Below are 21,224 nucleotides of genomic sequence, written 5' to 3' on the forward strand. Positions count from 1 at the left end.
TTCTCAGAAAATTAGGAAACAACCTTCCTCAAGACCCAGTAATACCACTTTTGAGTATATATCCAAAGGATGCTCAATCATGCCATAAGGACACGCTGCTCAACTATATTGATAGCAGCTTTGTTTGTCACAGCCAGAACCTGGAAACACCCTAAATGCCCCTCGACCAAAGAATGGATAGGAAAAATGTGGTACATTTACACAATGGAGTACTACACAGCAGAAAAAAAATAAAGACAGCTTGAAATTTGCAGGAAAATGGATGGAGCTAGAAAACATTATTTTGAGTGAGGTAACCCAGACACAGAAAGACAATTATCACATGTACTCACACATAGGTGGTTTTTAAACATAAATCAAAGAAAGCCAGCCTACAAACTACAATCCCAGAGAACTTAGACAACAATGAGGACACTAAGAGAGACTTACATAGATCTAATCTACATGTGAAATAGAAAGTAGAAAAAAACAAGATCTCATGAGTAAATTGGGAGCATGGGGACCTTGGGGGGGGGGATTGAAATGGGGAGGGGAGAGACAGGAAGGAGAACAGAGAAAAATGTAGAGTTCAATAAATATCAATTAAAAAAAAGTTCATACACCTAATAGAACTCCTCTTCTTTTTATAAGTTTGGGTGTCTCTGCATTAGGCTGAGTCCGTATTAATTAGCAAATTATAATAAAGCTTCATGGTCTTGAAATCAGGTGATAATTGTGGGTCTGAAGAGTGAGGGGACACAGAAACATGGTTAGGAGTAGGATGGGAGCAGCTGGGACACATGTGGAAAGGATGGCTTGCCTGGTAAGAAGTAATAGATGAAAGGATCGCATTGTTGTTACTCTTGTTACTGTGCTTTGGGTTGGTTGGTTTGTTCTTTTTGATTCTGGGCTTGAACCCAGGCCTTCTGTGTGCTAGTCAAGTGGCTGCCACTGAGCTGTAGCACCATCCAGTTGTTTGTTTTGTTTTCTTTTCTTTAAGTGTGTATGGGTGGGTTCTGAATTTGAGGTATTGGAGTGCTTGAAGGCCCCCCAGAGAAAATATTTGGTAGATATATGGGGCTTCAGTAGAGATAGAAACAGAGAGCAAAAAGGAAGGAGGGCAATTACGTGTGGTGTATTGGGCATTCTCAGCCTATAGGAACAGATGGGGATCAGGCTCCAAGTGTAGAACTATAGGAACTGTTTCAGACTGTGTCATTTGCAAGAACATGGGTGACTTGTTGGTCCCTGCATCACCAAAAACCAAGCCAGGTGACAGCTCACGAAACCGCATCCCTGGAGCCCTTGGCAACCTGCAGGCGGCTTCTATATAAGAGTATCTTCTTCTCCACTAGTTATTACTTACATGATCTTGGGAAATGAGCTTGTGGATAGTATACATTCCAGGAGCTTGCTGAGAAGCTCAGGGTTAATTTACTTTACTTCCTAAGTATTAGAAGTGCCTCTCCTCTCTCTAAGAAGAAATGTCAAAGTGATCTTAAATGGCTATTTCACTGAAATTTGTGGTTCTTGTCTAAATTTACTTCTTGGGCTGGAATATAGCTTGGTGATAGAACATGAGCTAAGCATTTACAAGACCCCCTGGGTTTATTCCCAGCACTGAGAAACACAAAAAGTAATTGTCTTTGTCAGTGTTCTAATGCTGTAAAGAGTACCATGAGAAAGACAGCTCAAACAAAAGAAAGCGTTTAGTTGGAGGCTTGCTTACAGTTTCAGAGGTTATTTCATCATCATCATGGTAAGAAATATGGTGGCACACACAGTGCTGAAGAATTAAGTGAGAGCTTCACATCCTGATCTGCAGGCAGAGAGAAAGGGGTGAGGGAGAATGGGAGGGAGGAGAGAGAGACAGACAGAAACAGGTAAAGTGTCAGACAGCTACTGGGCCTGGCATGAGCTACATAGTGAAACCATTTCTCAACAACAACAAAAACAGGAGAGGGAAGATTGCTAGAGCAAGTAGGTAACCATGTGTGAATGCATGGGTATTCATATTACATACCATACATTAAACCTAATTTGAGGTGATTCAGAGATCTGAGTTTGGCACCAGAAGCATAAAAGGCCTTTGGAAGACATGTAGAGCATGTCTTCATGGCCCTGTGAGGTTATGAAAGTTCCTCAGTAGGATGCAACAAGCAGCAGAACAATTATTAAATTGAATTTCATTAATTTTTCAACTTTCCTGGTGGCATATGCCTCTAATTCCAGCATTTAGGAGCGAGAGGTAGAACTTTGAGACCTTCTATTAAACTCTTGTCTCATGTCAGGACCCCAGAGATGCACTGGAGTTGGGTAAATCAGTTCACCAAACTTCTTTGCTTCTCTTTCCGTTACAACTGTATTCTCTAAATCTACTTTCTCTGCTTTTCACCATTATTTAACCTGTTTAATTGACTTATTGAGGACTGGTACCAGAGCCTCACTTATTAGGGCTGTTAAGGCCCCAGCTCTGACCCTAACCCCTCCAGTAACAATAAGACCCATAAGAAAATCAAGTTTGGAAATGAAGAGAATGTATGGGGTTTACATGGTATTTGAGATGTCTTATACTATTCTTATTGCTGGATCTGCCCTCCAGGTAAAACTACTTGGCTTAAAGACAGGATAGTTCAGGATACAAGACAGAATTAGGAATTGCCCAAATGTAATAGTTGAGCTTGTGAGATTACATTAAATTGCTGTGACGGAATGTGGAGAGAAAAGTTCAAGGGCAGATGTTGGGAGAAATGCATGCTTATGGAATAGGAAAACAAGAAACAGAATTCAGTCAGCATAGTTTTATTAGATATCTTATTTGTGTCGGGCTTACAATGAAGAAGATATTCAGAGTATCTGACTTAGGAATTTGCATTGTTGATGCAGAGCCAGACAGCAAAACACATGAACAAATAAGAGGTCCTTCTGAGTGTTACTCAAGAGAGTGACTGACTGTGGAAAGTACTTCAGCTTCAGTCAAAGAGATGTTACTGGAGTGGATGTCTAAATGATGGATAAAAAGCTTTCAGGTAACAATATTAGAGAAAAAAGCATTCTGAGTCTGAATAGTAAATTCACAGGCCCCAATATTGGATGAGGGAGAGAAAAGGAAATAGAGTGGAAGTCTATATGGGAGTACAGGGCAGAAAATAATTTCAAAAGGGTAGTGGCTCCTCTGTTAACTGTTAGGAGAGGTCAGGGAATAATAGGAGTAATAAAAATGCACTGGGGAGCCAGCTCAGTGAGTAAAGGTGCTTCCCACCATACCTGGCAACCCACAGAAAACTGACTCCACACGATAGTCTTTGACCTGTACATACACACCATAGTGTGCACATATGCACATAAATAAAAATAATCATTGTCTTATAAACTTATTGGGAATTGAAAAAAGGGATGCAAACAAATATTTGTCCACCTCTGTTTGTAACAGCATCATTCACAAGGTCCAAAAGATGGAACGCAATCAAAATGTTTATTAATAGGTGAATGGATAAAGATATGGCATATACATATGGGACACGATTTATCCTCAAAAAGGAAGAAAATCCCAACATGTGCTGCAATATAGGTGAGCTTGGTGATATGGTGAAATAAGGAATTCCAGAAAGACAAATGCATCATCCTACATAACCTGGAGTTTATTCGTAGAGACACAAAGCATAGTGAATGGCTGCTGCCACAGACCAAGAGTGGAGAATGAGACCCTGTTGATAAATAATACTGGGTTTCAAATGAGAAACATTTTTTTGGTGATGGTAGTGGTGGTTAACAGCAGTGTAAATATGCTTAATGCCAACTAGTTGTACAGTTCATGGTTATGAGGGCTGAGCGTGCACTGCTGTAGTACTAGAGTGCCTAACTAGCTTGTAGCAGATTCTGAGAAAAATACTCACGGATACTATGTGTTGGGAGATAAGGGTGGGAGAATTCCTCAGAAAGAAAGAAAGATGAAAAATACTGGCAAAGTATACATGGAGAAGTAAAAAGAAAGTGGATCAACCCCCAGAACTGAACACCAAATGACAGAATTTCTAAGAATAGAGAACAGAAATTGGAGGAGAGGAAATTGTTAAGTAGAGAAAACGTCCTGCACCTAATAGAGCTAGGTTCTAGATTGCAGTACCTGCACAGTACAAGTTCAACCAGTGAAAAGAGCTGTACTTACTGGTTTGCAGGCTAAGAAAACTAAGCATAATAGAAAATTGCAGAAGGCTTTAGAGAAACCTCAGTGTACCCCCAAACAGAATTTAGAATGACATGTAACTTCTGGGTAGCTACTATGGAATTATACAAGCTCTCTCTGTTGCTTTTGGGGGAGGGAGTCTTGTACAGAAAGAATTAAGTTATACTATTCTATGTGATTCAGCTCTGTGTGTTATTTACTTACTAGTAACAATGTTTGAAGTGAATACTGATTTAAAGAGAAACCATAACTTAACATTGATAGGACAAAAAAGGAAGGGAGGTAAAGATTGTGGAGAATTTTTTATTTGATACTTAAAAACATGTATATAAGTGTTAGAGTGTAGCAAAGTGGTAGAACACTTGCCTAGCATTGTAGAAATAAATTAATCAGGCAATCATGCAATCTTCATTGCAAATTTAAATGATTAAAAAAATCAGGTTACCAGTAAGAAATGGAAATACTGGCTGTAGTATGGGCATTTGGTTCCCAGCACTATGACAGTTCACAGCCGACTGACTAACTCAGGTTCCAGAGACACCCTCTTCTGGCTCTGCAGGCACTGCATACATGTGGTTTGCTTAGAAAAATGTGGTCAAAACAGTCATACACATAAAAAATTCTTTCTTAATATTTTGTCTTTCTGAGACAGATTTTTTTCTGAGTAACAGCTCTGGCTGTCCTAGACTCGCTTTGTAGACCAGGCTGGCCTTGAACTCACAGAGATCCTCCTGCCTTTGCCTCCCAAGTGCAGGGATTGAAGGTGTGTGTCACCATGGCTGACTAAAATAAATAAATCTTAAAAAGAAGAAAAACTGGCTGGGGTAACACACACCTATAATTCCAGCACTTGGGAGGCTGGAAGATTTTGAGTTGCAGGTGTTAAAAGTTGGGATAGGTTTTTGCTTTTAATCAACAGAGGGATATTTAAGGCATCTACAAAGGCCAAAATAAAATTTCAGGTTAAGAGAGATTGCAAAATATATGTCGAGTGAAGAGACAGACTTCCTGAAAATGGGGAATTGGTGCAAGAGAAAGAGTTCCTTAGATAGGAAGGAAGACCCAGAGAGAGTGGAGAAGTTAGTGTAGATCAAGGGTTTAGGATACAGTGAATGAAGTTGACCTGGCAGAGCAGTAGAGGAGGGGGAAGAGGATGAGTAAAAGACACAGGTTTACAGTTATGGTTGGAGGAATAAAAGAGGCTTTGTGTGGAATAAGTTCTCAAGAATAGCTGCCTAGTAGGTGGGAATTACAGAAAAGTGCTGACTGTGGAGGAGAGATGTGGTTGTATAGATGGGACATTCATTCATTCCTTCAACCCAGTGTCTACCTTTTGAAAAAAGGGCTTTGGAGAGTGTGTTGAATGAATGAATGAATGAATGCTCAAGTTGGAGAGAAGTGTTCTGTCCACAAAGATTACATTGTTTCTGTCCATCCCAGGCTCACCTAAAAGGGAATAGAATAAAGGGTCATAGAAGGCCCTCTAGGAGACTCTACTGGTAGAGGTACAGGAGTAGGTAGAGGACAGAGAAGGAAGTGTTAGATGTCAGCAGCCACTTCCTAGAAAATGAAAATGACAGCTGAGTAGGCTTCAGAGAGGGATAGTGGCTGTCTAGGCAGTACCGAAATGGGAAGAGGGAGAAGTAGCTTATATATTCCGGGTAAAGGACCAACTTTATCACTTTGCAGAGTGCCCAAAACACCTTGTGTTCATTTTACGTTTGACTTTGCATTAATTTTGTTTGATACATGTCCAGAAATCTTTTATTGTCAAACTTTCACAACCCTCACAGTCTCAACCTGTCTCAAAGAGGTTTATCACATCTGCAACCCAGGGGCAGATGTTGCAGATGAAACAAGGGGGTTCGCAAAACTGGAGTGTTCAAAGAGCAAGTCAACTGAGGAGCAAATTCGGGATATAGAGAAGGAAATATTTTGTGTTCCTGTGTGTAAAGATCCAAAGGGATTGTGGAAACAAGCACCCTGAAAACAGAAATTTTGGAGATATGCAGGTTTCAGCAGAAGGTGGGAGTAGGGAAATTTTTATGGGCACAGTCAAATTTTAGGATTTTTTTTTTTTCAACATGGATGTTGGGGTGAAGTAGTCTGGTTTGTTGGTGATGCCCAGAGCCCAGGCTACCTGTTACCTAGCTGAGGTAAAAGCGAGATCAGCTACCTCTTTGAGACAGGTTGAGACTGTGAGGGTTGTGAAAGTTTGACAGTAAAAGATTTCTGGACATGTATCAAACAAAATTAATGCAAAGTCAAACGTAAAATGAACACAAGGTGTTTTGGGCAGTCCTTGCCAGTGTTGGATTGCCCAGCTTCAGGGCAGCCTGGATTCTCACATACAGCGTGCATGCTTTGAATCGCAGATGCTGTCACAGCATGTAACACCTACAGGTACTTACTGAAACACTTTACCTGAGGTGGAAACTGTTGTTATGAATTGCAGTGTCTTGTTTTTGTATGTAAAGGTACATGCGTGTGGATATATATGAAGAACAAAGGAATAACTTCAGCTGTCATTCTTCAGATGAACTACTTTTTGTTGTTGTTTTGTGCATGTGTGTGGTGTGTGCATGTGCGTGTATTTCCTGTGTGAGTAGGTCAGCCTACCCACTGCTCAGCTGTCTTTTGTTCATCTTCAAGCATCTGGCTACTTGTGGCTTCTCAGCTCTGCATTCCAGCTGCTCTGCTATTGCTGTCCCTCTGCTGTCTCTGTCACTGCTTCACTGTGTTGTTTTTCTCATTTCCAACTGAGCCTGAAAAGGCAAAAGAAAAACTGCTTGAGAAAAGCCTTTTTTGAGTATAATATTACAGCCAAGCTTGCTTGCTTATATAACAGAGAAGGGGTATTTGTACCCATCATAGCAAACCTCTTGTGCAAATGAAGGTTTGTGTTTGCACTAGTCAGCAGTGTCCCTTTCCCACCAATCACACAGTTCCCTCTAGTAGGCCACTAAGGAAAGTGCACCTTCTCTGGCTGCAGAGCCATCTCCAGTTCACTGAGATTTCTGATAGCAAACATCTGGTGCAAACTGTTTGAAACACTCCTCGCCGGGCCTTTTACTTTCAGGAGCCAAAGCAAGCAGCTGGATCATCATGTGTTTGCCTGAATGTGTCAGAGGAGTGTTTAAAACAGCTGGTGCTAGAATAAGAGCAGGCATCTGGCTATTTGACTGACAGTCCTTTTGCGCAAAGAAGATGGGGCAGCAAGGGAGATTACAATAGCTCAACAATCGTGAGTCACACGACCCCCCCCATATTTGCTTATTATAAGAAAATGAACTTCAGATGGAGTGCTTTTCAGAAGAACTTGAAAGAACTTATCAACACTAATAGTGATTTTAGTCGTTTTAAAAGTGCTTTAACAATGCATAACACCTGCTCAGTGCCCCAGGGATAGGTAAGTCTTGGAGTCTCGTTGAATGTGAGATTAAGGAAGAGAAATTAAGGATCTTTTATAACTATAGGTTTCTTGTTAAGGGGTCATAGTACATTGTGATACTGTTCACATAAGAACTAGGAAATACAGAAGACTAGGGAGATGGTTCAGTGGCTGAAGTGCTTGCTGCACAAGCGTGAGAACAGGAGATTGGGTTCCCTGCACACACATACATGCCAGGTGGGCATTGTGCCCCGTTTGTGATTCCAGCCTTGGAAGGTAAAGACGGATCCTTGGCAGGCAGTGATGGCACACGCCTTTAATCCCAGCACTCGAGAGGCAGAGGACAGCAGATCTCTGTGAGTTCGAGGTCTACAAGAGCTAGTTCCACACGGTAGGCTCCAAAGCTTCAGAGAAATCCTGTCTCAAAAAAACAAAAAAGAAAGAAAAGACGTATCCTCATAGGAAGCTGGCTAGTGAGACGGGTCCTATCAACAGATTCTGGGGTTTGATTGAGAGAAACCCCACCGCAGTGAATTAGGTGGAAGAGCGACCAAGGAGAATTCCTGTCTTTGGTCTTGGGCCTTCACATGAATATACAGTGCTGCTTATGTACCCACATGTGCAGATACCACACTCCTGTGCACACCATACACATGAAAGCATGCAAAAATGGACAAAGAGAAAATTGAAGGATATACATAGAAGAAATTTAGAAACTAAGGTAGTGTTTCATTTTGGATTGGGCCAACGAGCTTGAACATGAGGGCTGGAAGTAAAGATCTGGATCTGATACACAGGGTTTGTGAGATTTTTTTTCATTATTGCTGCTTAGTATCATTGTGATATTATACTGTTAATTAGCAGTAAAACACCATTTTTCCACTTGACTAAAAGATGACATTTGAATGGTTAAATGCATAAAATATACAGCTTAGTACTTTTTGTTTATTTTTTGAGATAAGGTCTTACTCTATAACCATGGCTGTCCTGGAACTCATTGTGTAGACCAAGCTAGCCTCGAACTTGCATGACACTCCTGAGTTTGTATCATGATTACATCCATGAGCCACCATACCTGGCTAGTGATTTTTAAAAGAATTTGTATTTATTTGTTTTATGTAGTGTGTGGTGTGGTTATATGCATTCCACAATGTATATGTGAAAATCAGACAACTTGCTGGTAAGTTCTCTCCTACTGTGTAGGTTTTAGGGATTAAAGTCATATTGTCAGGCTTTGTGGCAAGGGCCTAACCCTGAGCACTCTATAATACTTTTCTGTCTTCCACATTACTAGATCCCTTAAGAAATGGATTCTTTTTTTTCCAAATCGGGAGTGATCCCATCTGTAGGAGACTGCTCTTTCATTTTCTGGCCTCCCAGGCATGAATAATCACACAGAAACTGTATTAATTACAACACGGTTTGGCCTGTTAGCTCACAATTCTTATAACTAACTTTTACAACTTAAATTAATCCATTTCCATTAATCTCTGTGTTGCCACAAGAATGTGGCTTACTGGGTAAAGTTCTGTTCTGGTGTCTTTCTCCTTCAGCAGCTACGTCGCATCTCTTTGACTCCACATACTCTCTCTCTATATATATATCTCTGTCCAAATTTCCTGCCTGGCTTTGCTTTGCTAAGCCATTGGCCAAAACAGCTTTATTCATTATCCAGTAAAAGAAACACATATACAGGACATCCCATATCCCCTATCTCTGGACATACCTATTTGTTTTCAAAGATTTACTAATTTTTATTTTGTATATGAATTTTTGCCTAGAGTTCTGTCTATGTTTGTACGATGTGAGTTCCTTGTGCTTGCAGAGGCCAGAAGAGGGTATCAGATACCCTGGAATGGTTGTGAGCCACCATGTGGGTACTTGGGAACAAACCCAGATCCTCTACGAAACAGCAAGTGTTCTAACCACTGAGAAATCACTCTACCCCTTAGTTTTGTTTCTGTTGTTTTTAAATTATGCCTTTGGGAGATAGTTTTCACAGGACTGCTAACCGTATTAATAAAGTATCTCTGTCTCTTTCTTTGTTTACCAGTAAACAAATAGAGCAGTAAAAATGCCTGATCCAGATGTTTACTGGAGGTAAAGAAATCCTTTGAAATTTATATAAACTATATCAAGTATATATAAATATATATAATTGAAAGAATATTTATGAAGAATCCCCCCATATCATAGCTCTCATCATCATTTATGCCCCTGTAAAGCTTAAGCAGGCATGGGCAGCCTGTTTCTGGTGGTTCTCCAGTTGTTCCAATCCTGGGCAGTCCTAGATACTTGTGTTATTGTCACCAAGGTTCCACAGTCTTCCTTTATGCTGTCTGTCCAGAGTCTTTAGGGCCTTCCTCTTTACCTTATCCTCCAAGCAATGCTATCTTTGGGTATTTGACATCGTTCATTTTCATAACATGGCCAAAGTATCTCAAGCACTGTTGCTGTATCCTGTAGTTTATTTCCTTCTGTAGATGGAGATGTTTCTTAATGTCATCATTGCTGCTTAGCCTGTCTCTTTGTGTGATGCCTAGAATTCTCCTGAGACTCTAGCTGGCCTCAAACTCAGTTCACTTGACTCTGATTCCTGAGTGCTGAAATTAAGCCAAGAAATAAAAGATACCTAGATACCCTAGATAACCCCATGTGTCTTTCTTGAATGAATCCCCTCCCTGATGATCTCTCCCTTGCTAAAATAACCACTGCCCTAGATTTTATATTAATCATTACCTTTCTTAATACTTATTTATGTAGATATATCTACAAATATAAAGGTTGAATTTTCTTTGTCTTTAAATGCTTAGGACCAGAAGTATTTGAGATTTTGAGCTTTTGGGTTTTGAGATATGTATATAGTTTACAGATCATGCATCCCTAATCTAGAAATCTGAAGTGCTTCCAACACTGAAACTTCAAGTTTCAGCATAATAAAATTTTCAGATTGGGGATGCTTAAGCTTTCAGTGTCTAAAACTGTATATAACAGGGCTGAAGAAATGTCTTAGAGGTTAAGATCACAGGCTACTCTTCCAGAGAACCCAGGTTTGATTCCCAGCACCCACATGGCAACTTACAACCATCTGTAACTCAGTTCCAGGAGATATAACACCAGGCACACACAGATACAAATGTAGGCACAACACCCATACACATAAAATATAAATAAATCTTTAAATAAATAGTTTGTGGCTGGAGAAATGGCTCAGTGGTTAAGAGCACCAACTGTTCTTCCAAAGGACCCAGGTTCAGTTCCTAACACCCACATGGCAGCTCATAACTGTCTGTAACTCCAGTTCCAGGGGATCCGGCACCCTTACACAGACATATGTGCAGGCAAAACACTAATGCTCATAAAATAAAAATAAATGAATTAAAAAATAGTTGTATATAAGCTGAGGAAGGAGGATTATGAGTTTGAAGCCAGCCTGAGCTACATATAATAAGAGTTTGTATATACATATGTGTTTGTATGTATTCATAAATAGTAATAGCATATGAATATAGACCATTCTTTCTGTATGAGTTCCTCATTCAAACACTCAGCCAATACAGTTAGAAAATACTTGGGGCCAGGCAGTGGTAGTGTATGCCTTTAATCTCAGCACTCAGGGGGCAGAGCCAGGCTGGTCTACAGAGTGAATTCCAGAATAGCCAAGGCTACACTGAGAAACCCTGTCTCGAAAAACCAAATTTAAAAAAAAAAAAATAAGAGAAAGGAAGAAAATACTTGGGGTCAGAGGAAATAGGTAGGGCTCTAACTTAGTCATAGAATTCTTGCCTGCCTACCATGCATCAGGCACTAGGTCCTACTCTCTGTGCTAAATATTGATGCATGCATGATTGCATCATGTTTCCCATCACTTGAGATTAGAGGCAGAGTTAGAAGTTCAAGGTCACTCTCAGGTTCATAGTATCTTCAGCTCCAACCAGGACTACATGAAAATCTATTCTAAACAAAAATATCTTGATCTGGTGAGAAGACTCGGTGTGTAAAATTTCTTGCTGCCAAGCCTGACCACCAAGTCCAATCCCCAGGATCCACATGGTAGAAGGAGATAACCAATTCTCACAGGTTGTCCTCTGACCTTCCCATATGTGTCTGTATGTACATAGATATACAAACAAATAAATAATAAAATTTTAAAATTAAAAAAAACTTTCTGGGCCAAGTGGTGTTTGTACGTGTGTATTTATATATGTATATACATACATACATATATAATTTTAGAATAGGTTGTATGCAAATTCTGTACCACTTTGTACTGAGCCTCCTTGGATTTTGGTTTCCTTGATAATTTTGGAGCCAGTCTTCTGCAGATACCAAGGGATGAAGGTACTCTTTTATGATTTGCTTCTCTCAACAAAGATTAGATATTTGTAACTTAGCTTGGTTGAGTATGTCGCTAAAAATGTCATAACCTATTTTATTGTCAGTGGATATTTATTTCTGCATTTTCTTCTGTTGAAAACATTACTGCATGCTGGGCATGCCTTTAATCCCAGCACGTGATCCTTTGTGAGTTCAAGGCCAGCCTGGTCTAGTAGAGGAAACCCTGTATAAGGGGGAGAGAGACTGAGACTGAAAGGGGGGGCAGAGACTATAATATCAAATAGATACTTTTGTATATGTATAAAAGATCCTTTAGAGCATACACCTAGAAATATGTACTTGAAGTTTGTATGATGAGTTTGTATTCAAATGTTCCAAGTAAGGGCAAACTTTCTTCAAGTCGTTGTACCAATTTTCTCTCCCACTATGAGTGGAGAGTTGCCATGCTTCTCGTCTCTGCTAACACTCCATGCTGCTGGGCTTTGCCATTTTACCCAATCTGGCAGTTGTGAAATGGTATCTTTTTGTGTTTTTAATTTGCATTTTTCTGACTGACATGAAATTAAGCAGTTTTTCATGTGTTTAAGGAAAATTCACGTCTTCTCTTCAGTGACACTCCCACCCAGTAGTTTTGCAGGGTTTTCATGGGCTGGTATTTTCTCATTGACTCTTAGATAATCTGTTATGTTCCTGATGCTAATCACTTGTCACAGTTGTGGGAGTTGCTTATCAACACTTTTCCTTTTTCATCCTGAGCACACCTGGAAAACAAAAGTCTCACTACTGTTCTAGACACCGTAGTGACATGGCCTTGTGGGTGTGCACAGAGCAGGGCCTGTAAGTCTCATCATAGTACTGACTACTGCTGACCCGTGGTGCTTGCCTTTGCAGGTGGAACAGGAGGATTTTGTAATGGAAGGGCATGGCAAGACTCCACCTCCTGGAGAAGAAAACAAACAGTGAGTCACAGTTTATTAAAAGGGTCCTATCACAGATCCTCAGAAGCCCTTGGTTCAGTGTGCCGAGAGCAAGTTTGCCGGGCTATGTATATGTCGGAGATACAGTAGAGCATACCAGTCGCTTTGTTGGTACATTGCTTCTATTTATAGACCAACTAGAGGGACGAGAAAGTTGGCTTTGTTGTTTTTCACACTTGGCTAATCAAAATTTATGTTATGCTTGAGTAAAAGCTTTAAGGCTCAGGATGTTCCAAATTGAACTAATTAAGTTTGGGTGTTTTCCAAAGAAAGTATGAAATGGTGCTTCCTTTCCTTAGCAATGTCTTCATGAAGGAGGCTCAATTAATGGGCTGCCTGCACACCAAGTGTGTGCATAGTACTTCCTGAAATTCAATTCCAGTGGTAATTGAAACATCTATCATTATTTAACATTATAACAAAGTTTTTATCTACTGGAACAGGGTCTGTAAATACCATAACTTAGCCAACATTCTCAGTAGTTCGGGATTTATCTCCTCAAACTTCTGAAAAGGTGACTGGTTTTAAACTTCCATTTGGCACCTTTGGTGTGGCTTTTTAGTGGGGATGAATAGATTTTATTTTCCCTCATCTGTTGTAGGATTTAGAAAATTGTGTTTCAAAGTAGACCAGTTCTTTTCATATGCCCTTTTAAAGGAAAAACTCTTAAGACAGGCTTGAAGCACTGACCTAACTCCAAGTTTTATTTAGACAGTAGTTTCCTAAATTGAATGGGAGGGTGATTCATAGGATTTACCAAAAGTCTCTAAAGAAAAACTCCTCTTCTTTGTCTTTCTCCCTCTTTTTTATTTCCTAGAAAATATTTTGGTGTATCTTGAGAAAATGATGTTTCCTAAACCCTTAGGAATGAATTATGCAGACTAGACTGTGCTCCAGGAGGCCAGACTCATTAGAGGAGAGTGCCTTGTCTTGTGTTTGTTGTGAATGGAAACCAGGAGATCTTCGCAGCCGTTTAATTTGCTAAGCTGGCAGTTTTAAAAATAGCTCACAGTATAAATCCTAACTTTACTCTGATCTGTCTAATGCACTTTCATTTTAGATGGGTTGATGGCATCCACTCCTCTCTAGGGAATTAGAATGCAGACATCTATTTGGTCTCAGTGAAAAGGCAGGAGAAGTACTTCAGGCAGTTTTCTCCATGACCTCCACCCACTCTCCTACCCCACAATCTTATACTATAAAAATCACAGTTGCATTTGTCAAGGGATTTCTGTATTTAAGGTAGGTACATGTCTAGGTCATGGGGTTGTGTTTTTTTTTAAGATTTACTTATTTTTATTTTATGTGTATGGATGTTTTGCCTGCATGTACATCTGTGCAATACATGCATACCAGTTTCCGATGGCTGCAGAAGAAGGCATCAGAGCCCTTGGAATTGGAGTTACAGATGGTTGTAAGCTGCTTTGTGAATGCTGGAGATCAAACCTTGATCTTTTTATCACTGAGCCATCTCCTCAGCCCCAGTGCCATGTCCACTTGTAGCATTTTGTCTCCATTACTCAGAGATCAGCCCATGCCCATACAACTTAAAGTAGAGTTTAAGATTTGATCCCTGGTCTTGCTGATTTTAAGGTGCTTATAGTGTTATTCTCTCCTTTCTTTTGCTCTCCCTGAAGCAGTGCTCCTGAAAGGAACTATGGTTTACACAGTAACAGAAGTCAAGAGTCTCTAGAATAATAGGAAGTTGGGGAAAACAATGAAAGGGCTTTAAGGATATTTCCTAGACACCAATGAAAGTTCTGCTCTTTAGAGGGCTCCCATTTCCTAAACAAACCTGTCTTTATCTTCAGAGGCCCTCTCTGGTAACACCTGCCCTGAGTTGGCTTCTTCCAGAACTCGGGAATCCTTCAGGGCCCTGAGGGAGGGGGAGGAAACGGGGGGGGGGGGGGCGGGGGGGGGGCGGGATGGACAGTTTCTACACAAGTGTGTTCTGCTTTTACAGAGTTTCATAAATTAGAGTATCTTGTGTGATAGCTTTACCATTCTCTAGAAGCCCCCTAAACCCTGAGGTTTTGTTGTAGTTTGATTTGGCACTAAGGATGAAATCAAGGCCCTTGCAACTTGCTAGATAAGCACTAACATATAGTCCCAGCCCTCTTTTGTTTTGTTTTTGTTCGTTCATTCATTAGTTGATTCATTCATTCTGGGTCTGCTCTGTTATCCTATATTGAAGTAATTAGGAAGAAATATATCTTTTCTTTCTGAAAATCTGTTTACTCTCTGTGAGAATCAGGAGCAAATAAGTTTTCATTTGTTTGTTTGTTTTATAGTCTCTGTCTTGTAGTCCCCTGTCATGTGTGTGTGTGTGTGTGTGTGTGTGTGTGTGTGTCTGTCCATCCCGTGATACTGGTGATTGGACCCAGATAAATGTTCTGCCACTGTGGTTTATACCCAGCTCCTAGACAGAATCTAACTTAATGTTTTCCCCTCATTTATTGGATAAAACACCTTTTGTTACTTATGGAAGAAGGGCAGATGAAGCACAAGAGTTATAAAATTTACTCAAGATTACAGAGAAAATGCTTGTAAGGATGAGGACTAAATTTACTGGTCTATTTGTTTCCCATTTAATTTATTGACAACAATTACTCAACACAGCATTATATTCTGTGATGCGTGTTTCAATACAGCTAGGATTTATTAACAGGAAGACTTAGGTTTCTGTACACTGTTAAGAAAAATGGACTCTGGTGCTGGGATTTTAGCTTAGTGGTAGGTTGCTTGCCTATTGTGTATAAGATCCTGGGTGTGAGTTCCCCATGGCTGCAAGAAAGGAAAAAAGATGGACTTTGTTGAATATGATGATTTATGTCTCTAATCCTAACACTTAGGAGATGGAGTCAGGATAATCATTCAGGGTTACCTTCAGCTACATAGTGAAGGTCTAGGTTAGCCTGGGTTATTTAAAATCTTGTCTGAAAACAACAACAAAACACCCCAAACACCTGCAAACAAACAAAACAAAATTAAGAAAAGACTTCTGGGGGCTGGAGAGATGGCTCAGTGGTTAAGAGCATTGCCTGCTCTTCCAAAGGTCCTGAGTTCAATTCCCAGCAACCACATGATGGTTCATAACCATCTGTAGTGAGGTCTGGTGCCCTCTTCAGGCCTTCAGGCATACACACAGACAGAACATTGTATACATAATAAATAAATATTTAAAAAAAAGAAAAGACTTCTGATATTGAGGAATTTCTGTGCTAAACTATTAATATTAGTTTATTAAATATCTATAAATTATTAGTTTATTGTTAAATATTTATAACTATATAAATATTTAGATTAATAAATACTATATATATTCCAATACTGCTTTTTAAAAGATTTGTTTCACTTTTATTTATATGTATATCTGCATGTTGGTATGCCACATGTCTGTGGATATTTAGAAGACAGGAAAGAATGTCATAGTCCCAGGAACCAGATTAGAGGTGGTTATGAGCTACCTAATGTAGGTGCTAGGAATCAAACTCAAGTCCTTTAGAAAAGCAGCAAATGTTCTTACCCACTGAGCTCTCTCTCTATCTCTTTTCAGTGGAGTTTTGTTATTAGTATGTCTAGTATGATAGTTTTTTTTAATAATATCCACTTTAAGCAAGTTACCATAGCAGATCAGATAAGCCAAGTTTATTGCTTTAATTGCTACATTGAAGTTACACAACTTTAGTTGCACAATATGTTTAATGGTTGAGTAAAAGTAAAAACCAAGGGGGCTGGAGAGATGGCTTAGTGGTTAAGAGCACTGGCTACTCTTCCAGAGATGCTGAGTTCAGTTCCCAGCAACCACATAGTGGCTCATAACCATCTATAGTGGCATTTGATTCTCTATTTTTGCATAAAGTTGTACATGTAGTTAAAGCACTCATATACCTAATAAAAATAGAAATAATAAATAAAAGCTGTGATGCTTTGTTTTTTGTTTTGTATTTTGTTTTAATTTTTGAGACAGGGTTTCTCTGTGTATCCTGGCTGTCCTGGAACTCACTCTGTAGACCAGGCTGGCCTCGAACTCAGGACCCCTCACACCCGCCCTGTCTCTGCTGGGATTAAAGACATGCACCACTATTCCTTGCGTGATGGCTTTTCAAAGTAGCAGATAGATACTTGTTTATATACTGTGCTGTACCATGTGTAGTAGTTACTTTTCCTACTATTGTGATCAAATACCTGTCAGAAGCAATTTAAGGAAGGAAGGGTTTATTTAGGCTCATAGTGTGAGGGAATCCGTCATGGTGTGTGTGTGTGGGGGGGGAGTGTGATCAGACTAAAGATCCCTAGGCTGGCCGTAAGCACACTAGTAGAGCACTTGTCTCGCACACACAGGGTCCTCAGCTCAGTCTCCAGTATGGCAAAGGGAGAAAAAAAATTTTTTTTTGCTGTGGTATTCCTTGTTTTATATTTGGCCACTATATTTAACACTTTGCCTTTTTGTTTTCTTTCTTTTGTTTGCTGCTGCTGCTTTTATTTTTTTTACCTTTTACCTACTGGGCTCCTTCACAGGACTCATAAATATGTTTTTATGAGTTGTTCTGTGTTATAAGATAAATCCATTCATAAGCTGATAAGATACTTTTTTGTTGTTAGAGACAGGACCATCTGTATCCCAGAATGGTTGTGAACACAGCATATACTTGAGGATGACCTAGAGATTGAACCTAGGGCCTCACACATGTTAGCGATGCACTCTGTCACTGAACATGTTACTGCAGTTTTTTACCTTTTAAATATTGAGTCAAGGACTCACTAAATTGCAAATGTGCCCATCTTCAGAACTAACTAACCATGTAGTCCAGGATGGCCTTGAATTTGTGATCCTCCAGCCTCAGTCTCTGGAGTAGCTTCAATCCAGGTCTGTGCAGACCCAGCAACACTGCCTTTTAGAATTACTGTTTTGATGGTTGTTTAAAAGCCTTGAACAACTCTATGGCATCTCCTAGATAAACAATGAAAATATTCCCAAATCACAAAATTAACAGTTAATTCATCTTCAGATGCTAAACTTGTTAGTTAGCCATAGGAAGTTCTTTTCTTTTTTTTTTTTAGTTGTTTGTTTGTTTGTTGTTGGTTATTTGTTTTGGTGACAAGGTCATACTTTGTAACTAACCCTGGCTGGCCTGGAACTCGCAGAGATCTACCTGCCTTTGCTGAGGTTAAATGTATATATTGTTAACAGAAATCTTTTTAAAAATAATTTATTTAACTTTATTTTAATGTGCATTGGTGTGAAGGTATCAGATCCTCTGGAACTGGATGAGTTACATTAACTGCCATGTGGGTGCTGGGAATTGAACCTGGGTCCTATGGAAGAGTAGCCAGGGCTCTTAACCGCTGCACCATCTTTCTAGCCCCTAACAGACAGCTTTTTAAAAATTTTATTTATTCTCATATGTATGCCTGTTTACTTACAGAAGAATTATGTATGTGTATGCATCATGTGTGCTTGGTGCCTGCAAAGGACAGAAGAAATTATTGGACTCCCCCCAAAACTGGAGTTATTGGCAGTTGAAAACCACTATGTGGATGTCGGGAAATGAATCCAAGTTCTCTAGCAACAAGTGCTCTTAACTGCTGAGCCAACTTTCCAGCCCAATAGGGACTTTTTTTTTTTTAAATTTTTCATTTTGTGTTTGTTGCTTGCTTGAGACAGGGTCTCATTGTACAGCCCTAGCTGACCTGGAACTATGTAAACTAGCCTGGCCTCCAACTCAGAGAGATCTGCCTGCTTCTGCCTCCCAAATGATGGGATTAAAGATGTGCACCACCAAGCCAAACCTGTTTTGTGTATTGTATAATCAGGTTTTCATAAACTGTTGCTTCTGTCTCTGCCTCTACCTCCTTTACCTCACTCTTCCCTTTCTTTGAGCCGTAAGAACATGAGAATGTTGAAATAACTGTATTAAGAAATACGAAGTTGGGACTGGAGAGATGGCTCAAAGGTTAAGAGCACTGACTGCTCTTCCAGAGATCCTGAGTTCAATTCCCAGCTACCACATGGTGGCTCACAACCATCTGTAATGATATCTGATGCCCTCTCCCACCCTTGCAGGCAAACATGCAAGCAAACACTATGTACATAATAAAGAAATAAAGAAATAAATAAATAAATCTTTTTTTTAAAAAAAAAAAGAAATACGAAGTTGAACTCTTCTGCAGACTCCGTAATTACCCAGGAAGCTAGACAATGGATTAGTGTGCTTTTCTAGATAATCTTTTCAGATTTGTGGGGAATTATGAATTTTGTTTTCAAGTTAATTGGTATTTTTAAGTGCCATAGTAGTTTAATAGCTATTTTATAATCATGAAAGTTTTGCTTTTAAAAATTTGACTGAAATCATCAATTCCTGTGTGCTATCTGTGGGAAACATTCTGATGCTAGTAAATTTTCTAATTTGCATTGAAATTGCTTTAAAAAGAAATGACTTCCCAGAAATCAGAAAAATGTCTTTTTGTCCAAGTTTCTCTTAATAATGAATAAGCTCTGGATTTTGTTTTTTAAGTTTCTCCTCGGATACCTGTGAAACTCAGGTAGTGGCATTAATTAACAGTAGATACAGTGACTCACATAGCTTACAGAGAATAGTGATTAATTTAACAGAAGTCGTACTTTATTTTGCTTTTTTGAGACAGGGTCTCACTATGTAGTCAGGGATAACCTTAAACTCGTTATGTGGACCAGGTTGGCCTCAAACTCATAGCGATAGATCCTCCTACCTCTGCCTCATAAGTGCTAGGATTAGAGGAGTACATGGTTTTGATCACTGTATAGGGTGGGTACCCACTTCTGCCCTCAGCACTTTTCTTGGATTCCTCTCCCCGCTAGGAATCTGTAGATGGTGTAGAGATGGAAAGAAGATACAGCCTGAGAATATGTAGCCAAAAGGTTCAGTACAGTGAGGCTTTATGCTAGACCTTAGCTCTGCAAGCAAGGATGGAGATTTGGTTGCTTTGGACTCTGCCTAAGAAGTACCTACCACACAAAAGCACCAGTAAACACATGCTGAATGGATGAAGTTGGCCCTGAGTTCCCACCCCTGTTCCACACACCCTCTTTGGAAATCTAAGGTGAGAAGTTGACAAGAACCCTGGAATTCTAACATGTTATTTGCTGATGGCTAAAGAAAAGTAGCAGATAACATGCTGTTTGACTTGATATCCAGATCTTGACCCCCTCCCTCCCTTTTGTTTTGTTTTCAAGATGTTGTTTCTCTGTGTTGTCATGTCTGTCCTAGAACTCACTCTGTAGACCAGGTAGCCTCTAACTCAGAGATCCACCTGCCTCTGCCTCCCAAGTGCTGGGATCAAGGACCAAAGGTGTATGTTACCACCTCCACCCTGGCATTTTATATCCAGAGCTTTCTTGACTGTTCCAGCAGATAGATTAGCTCAGTACTGCTATTTTCAAGTGTTCCTACTGGTAAGCCCATCATTGCTTATTGTTTACTTTGCAGAAAATGTTTGTCTAGCCTCTTGGCTGCTTTTTTTTTTTTTGGAATTGATTCCTTATTTCTTGGTTTCTAATGGCCTCTTTCAGACACATCTAGTCTGCCCACTGATCTGTACTGCTGTTTTAGGACCTGTGCTGCCCCTTGCACAGTTGGTCCACCTCCCAATGCCTCTGTTGAGGCAAAACCACGATGCTTTCTTGCCAGTAATAAGTCAGGTTTTATAAAGATGCTCTTTAAGAAAGGATAATTAGTTTCAAATAAATAACTGGGTTCAAAAGTTAAATGCTTAATTTAAAATTGGTATATTTATGGGTGCAGTATGATGTTTTGGTAAATGTATACATGTAGTGATCAAATCATGATAAATAGTATACTTATCGGGCTGGAGAGATGGCTCAGAGGTTAAGAGCATTGCCTGCTCTTCCAAAGGTCCTGAGTTCAATTCCCAGCAACCACATGGTGGCTCACAACCATCTGTAATGAGGTTTGGTGCCCTCTTCTGGCCTGCAGGCATACATACACACAGAGAGAATAGTGTATACATAATAAAAAAAATAAAAAAAAATAGTATACTTATCACCTTAAACATTTATAGTTGTTGTTATAAGACCATTAAATATTCTTTGTTTCAGATATTTGAAACATAAAGTACAGCTGGACATGACATATACCTATAATATCAGCACTCTAAAGGCTCAAACAGAAGGATCAAAAGTTCAAAGTTGCATGGCATGGTGGTGTATGTTTTTGATTCCAGCTCTAAAAAAAGGCAGAGTCAAGAGGATCTCTGATTTGAATTTAGCCTGGTTTACCGAGAGAGTTCCAGAACAGCTAGGGCTATTAAAGACAGAGAAACCCTGTCTTGAAATACCAAGGGGATGGAGAGT

At 39.6% G+C, this 21,224-nt stretch overlaps 1 protein-coding gene across 9 annotated transcripts in view; it reads left to right on the top strand.

Annotated features, from left to right (window-relative positions):
- The window catches only part of Tnrc6b (trinucleotide repeat containing adaptor 6B), a 227,430-nt gene that overhangs the window by 67,413 nt on the left and 138,793 nt on the right, over positions 1–21,224 (top strand). For all 9 annotated transcript variants that reach the window (XM_041671892.1, XM_041671890.1, XM_041671894.1 and 6 more), the window contains one exon: positions 12,786–12,853. In XM_041671892.1, the coding sequence (XP_041527826.1) occupies positions 12,786–12,853 (68 nt within the window). The remainder of the gene's footprint in view (positions 1–12,785; positions 12,854–21,224) is intronic.

This window comes from Microtus oregoni, unplaced genomic scaffold, assembly GCF_018167655.1.
Source record: "Microtus oregoni isolate MIOR12 unplaced genomic scaffold, Mior012 000022F_ref0000154, whole genome shotgun sequence".
Lineage (NCBI taxonomy): Eukaryota > Metazoa > Chordata > Mammalia > Rodentia > Cricetidae > Microtus > Microtus oregoni.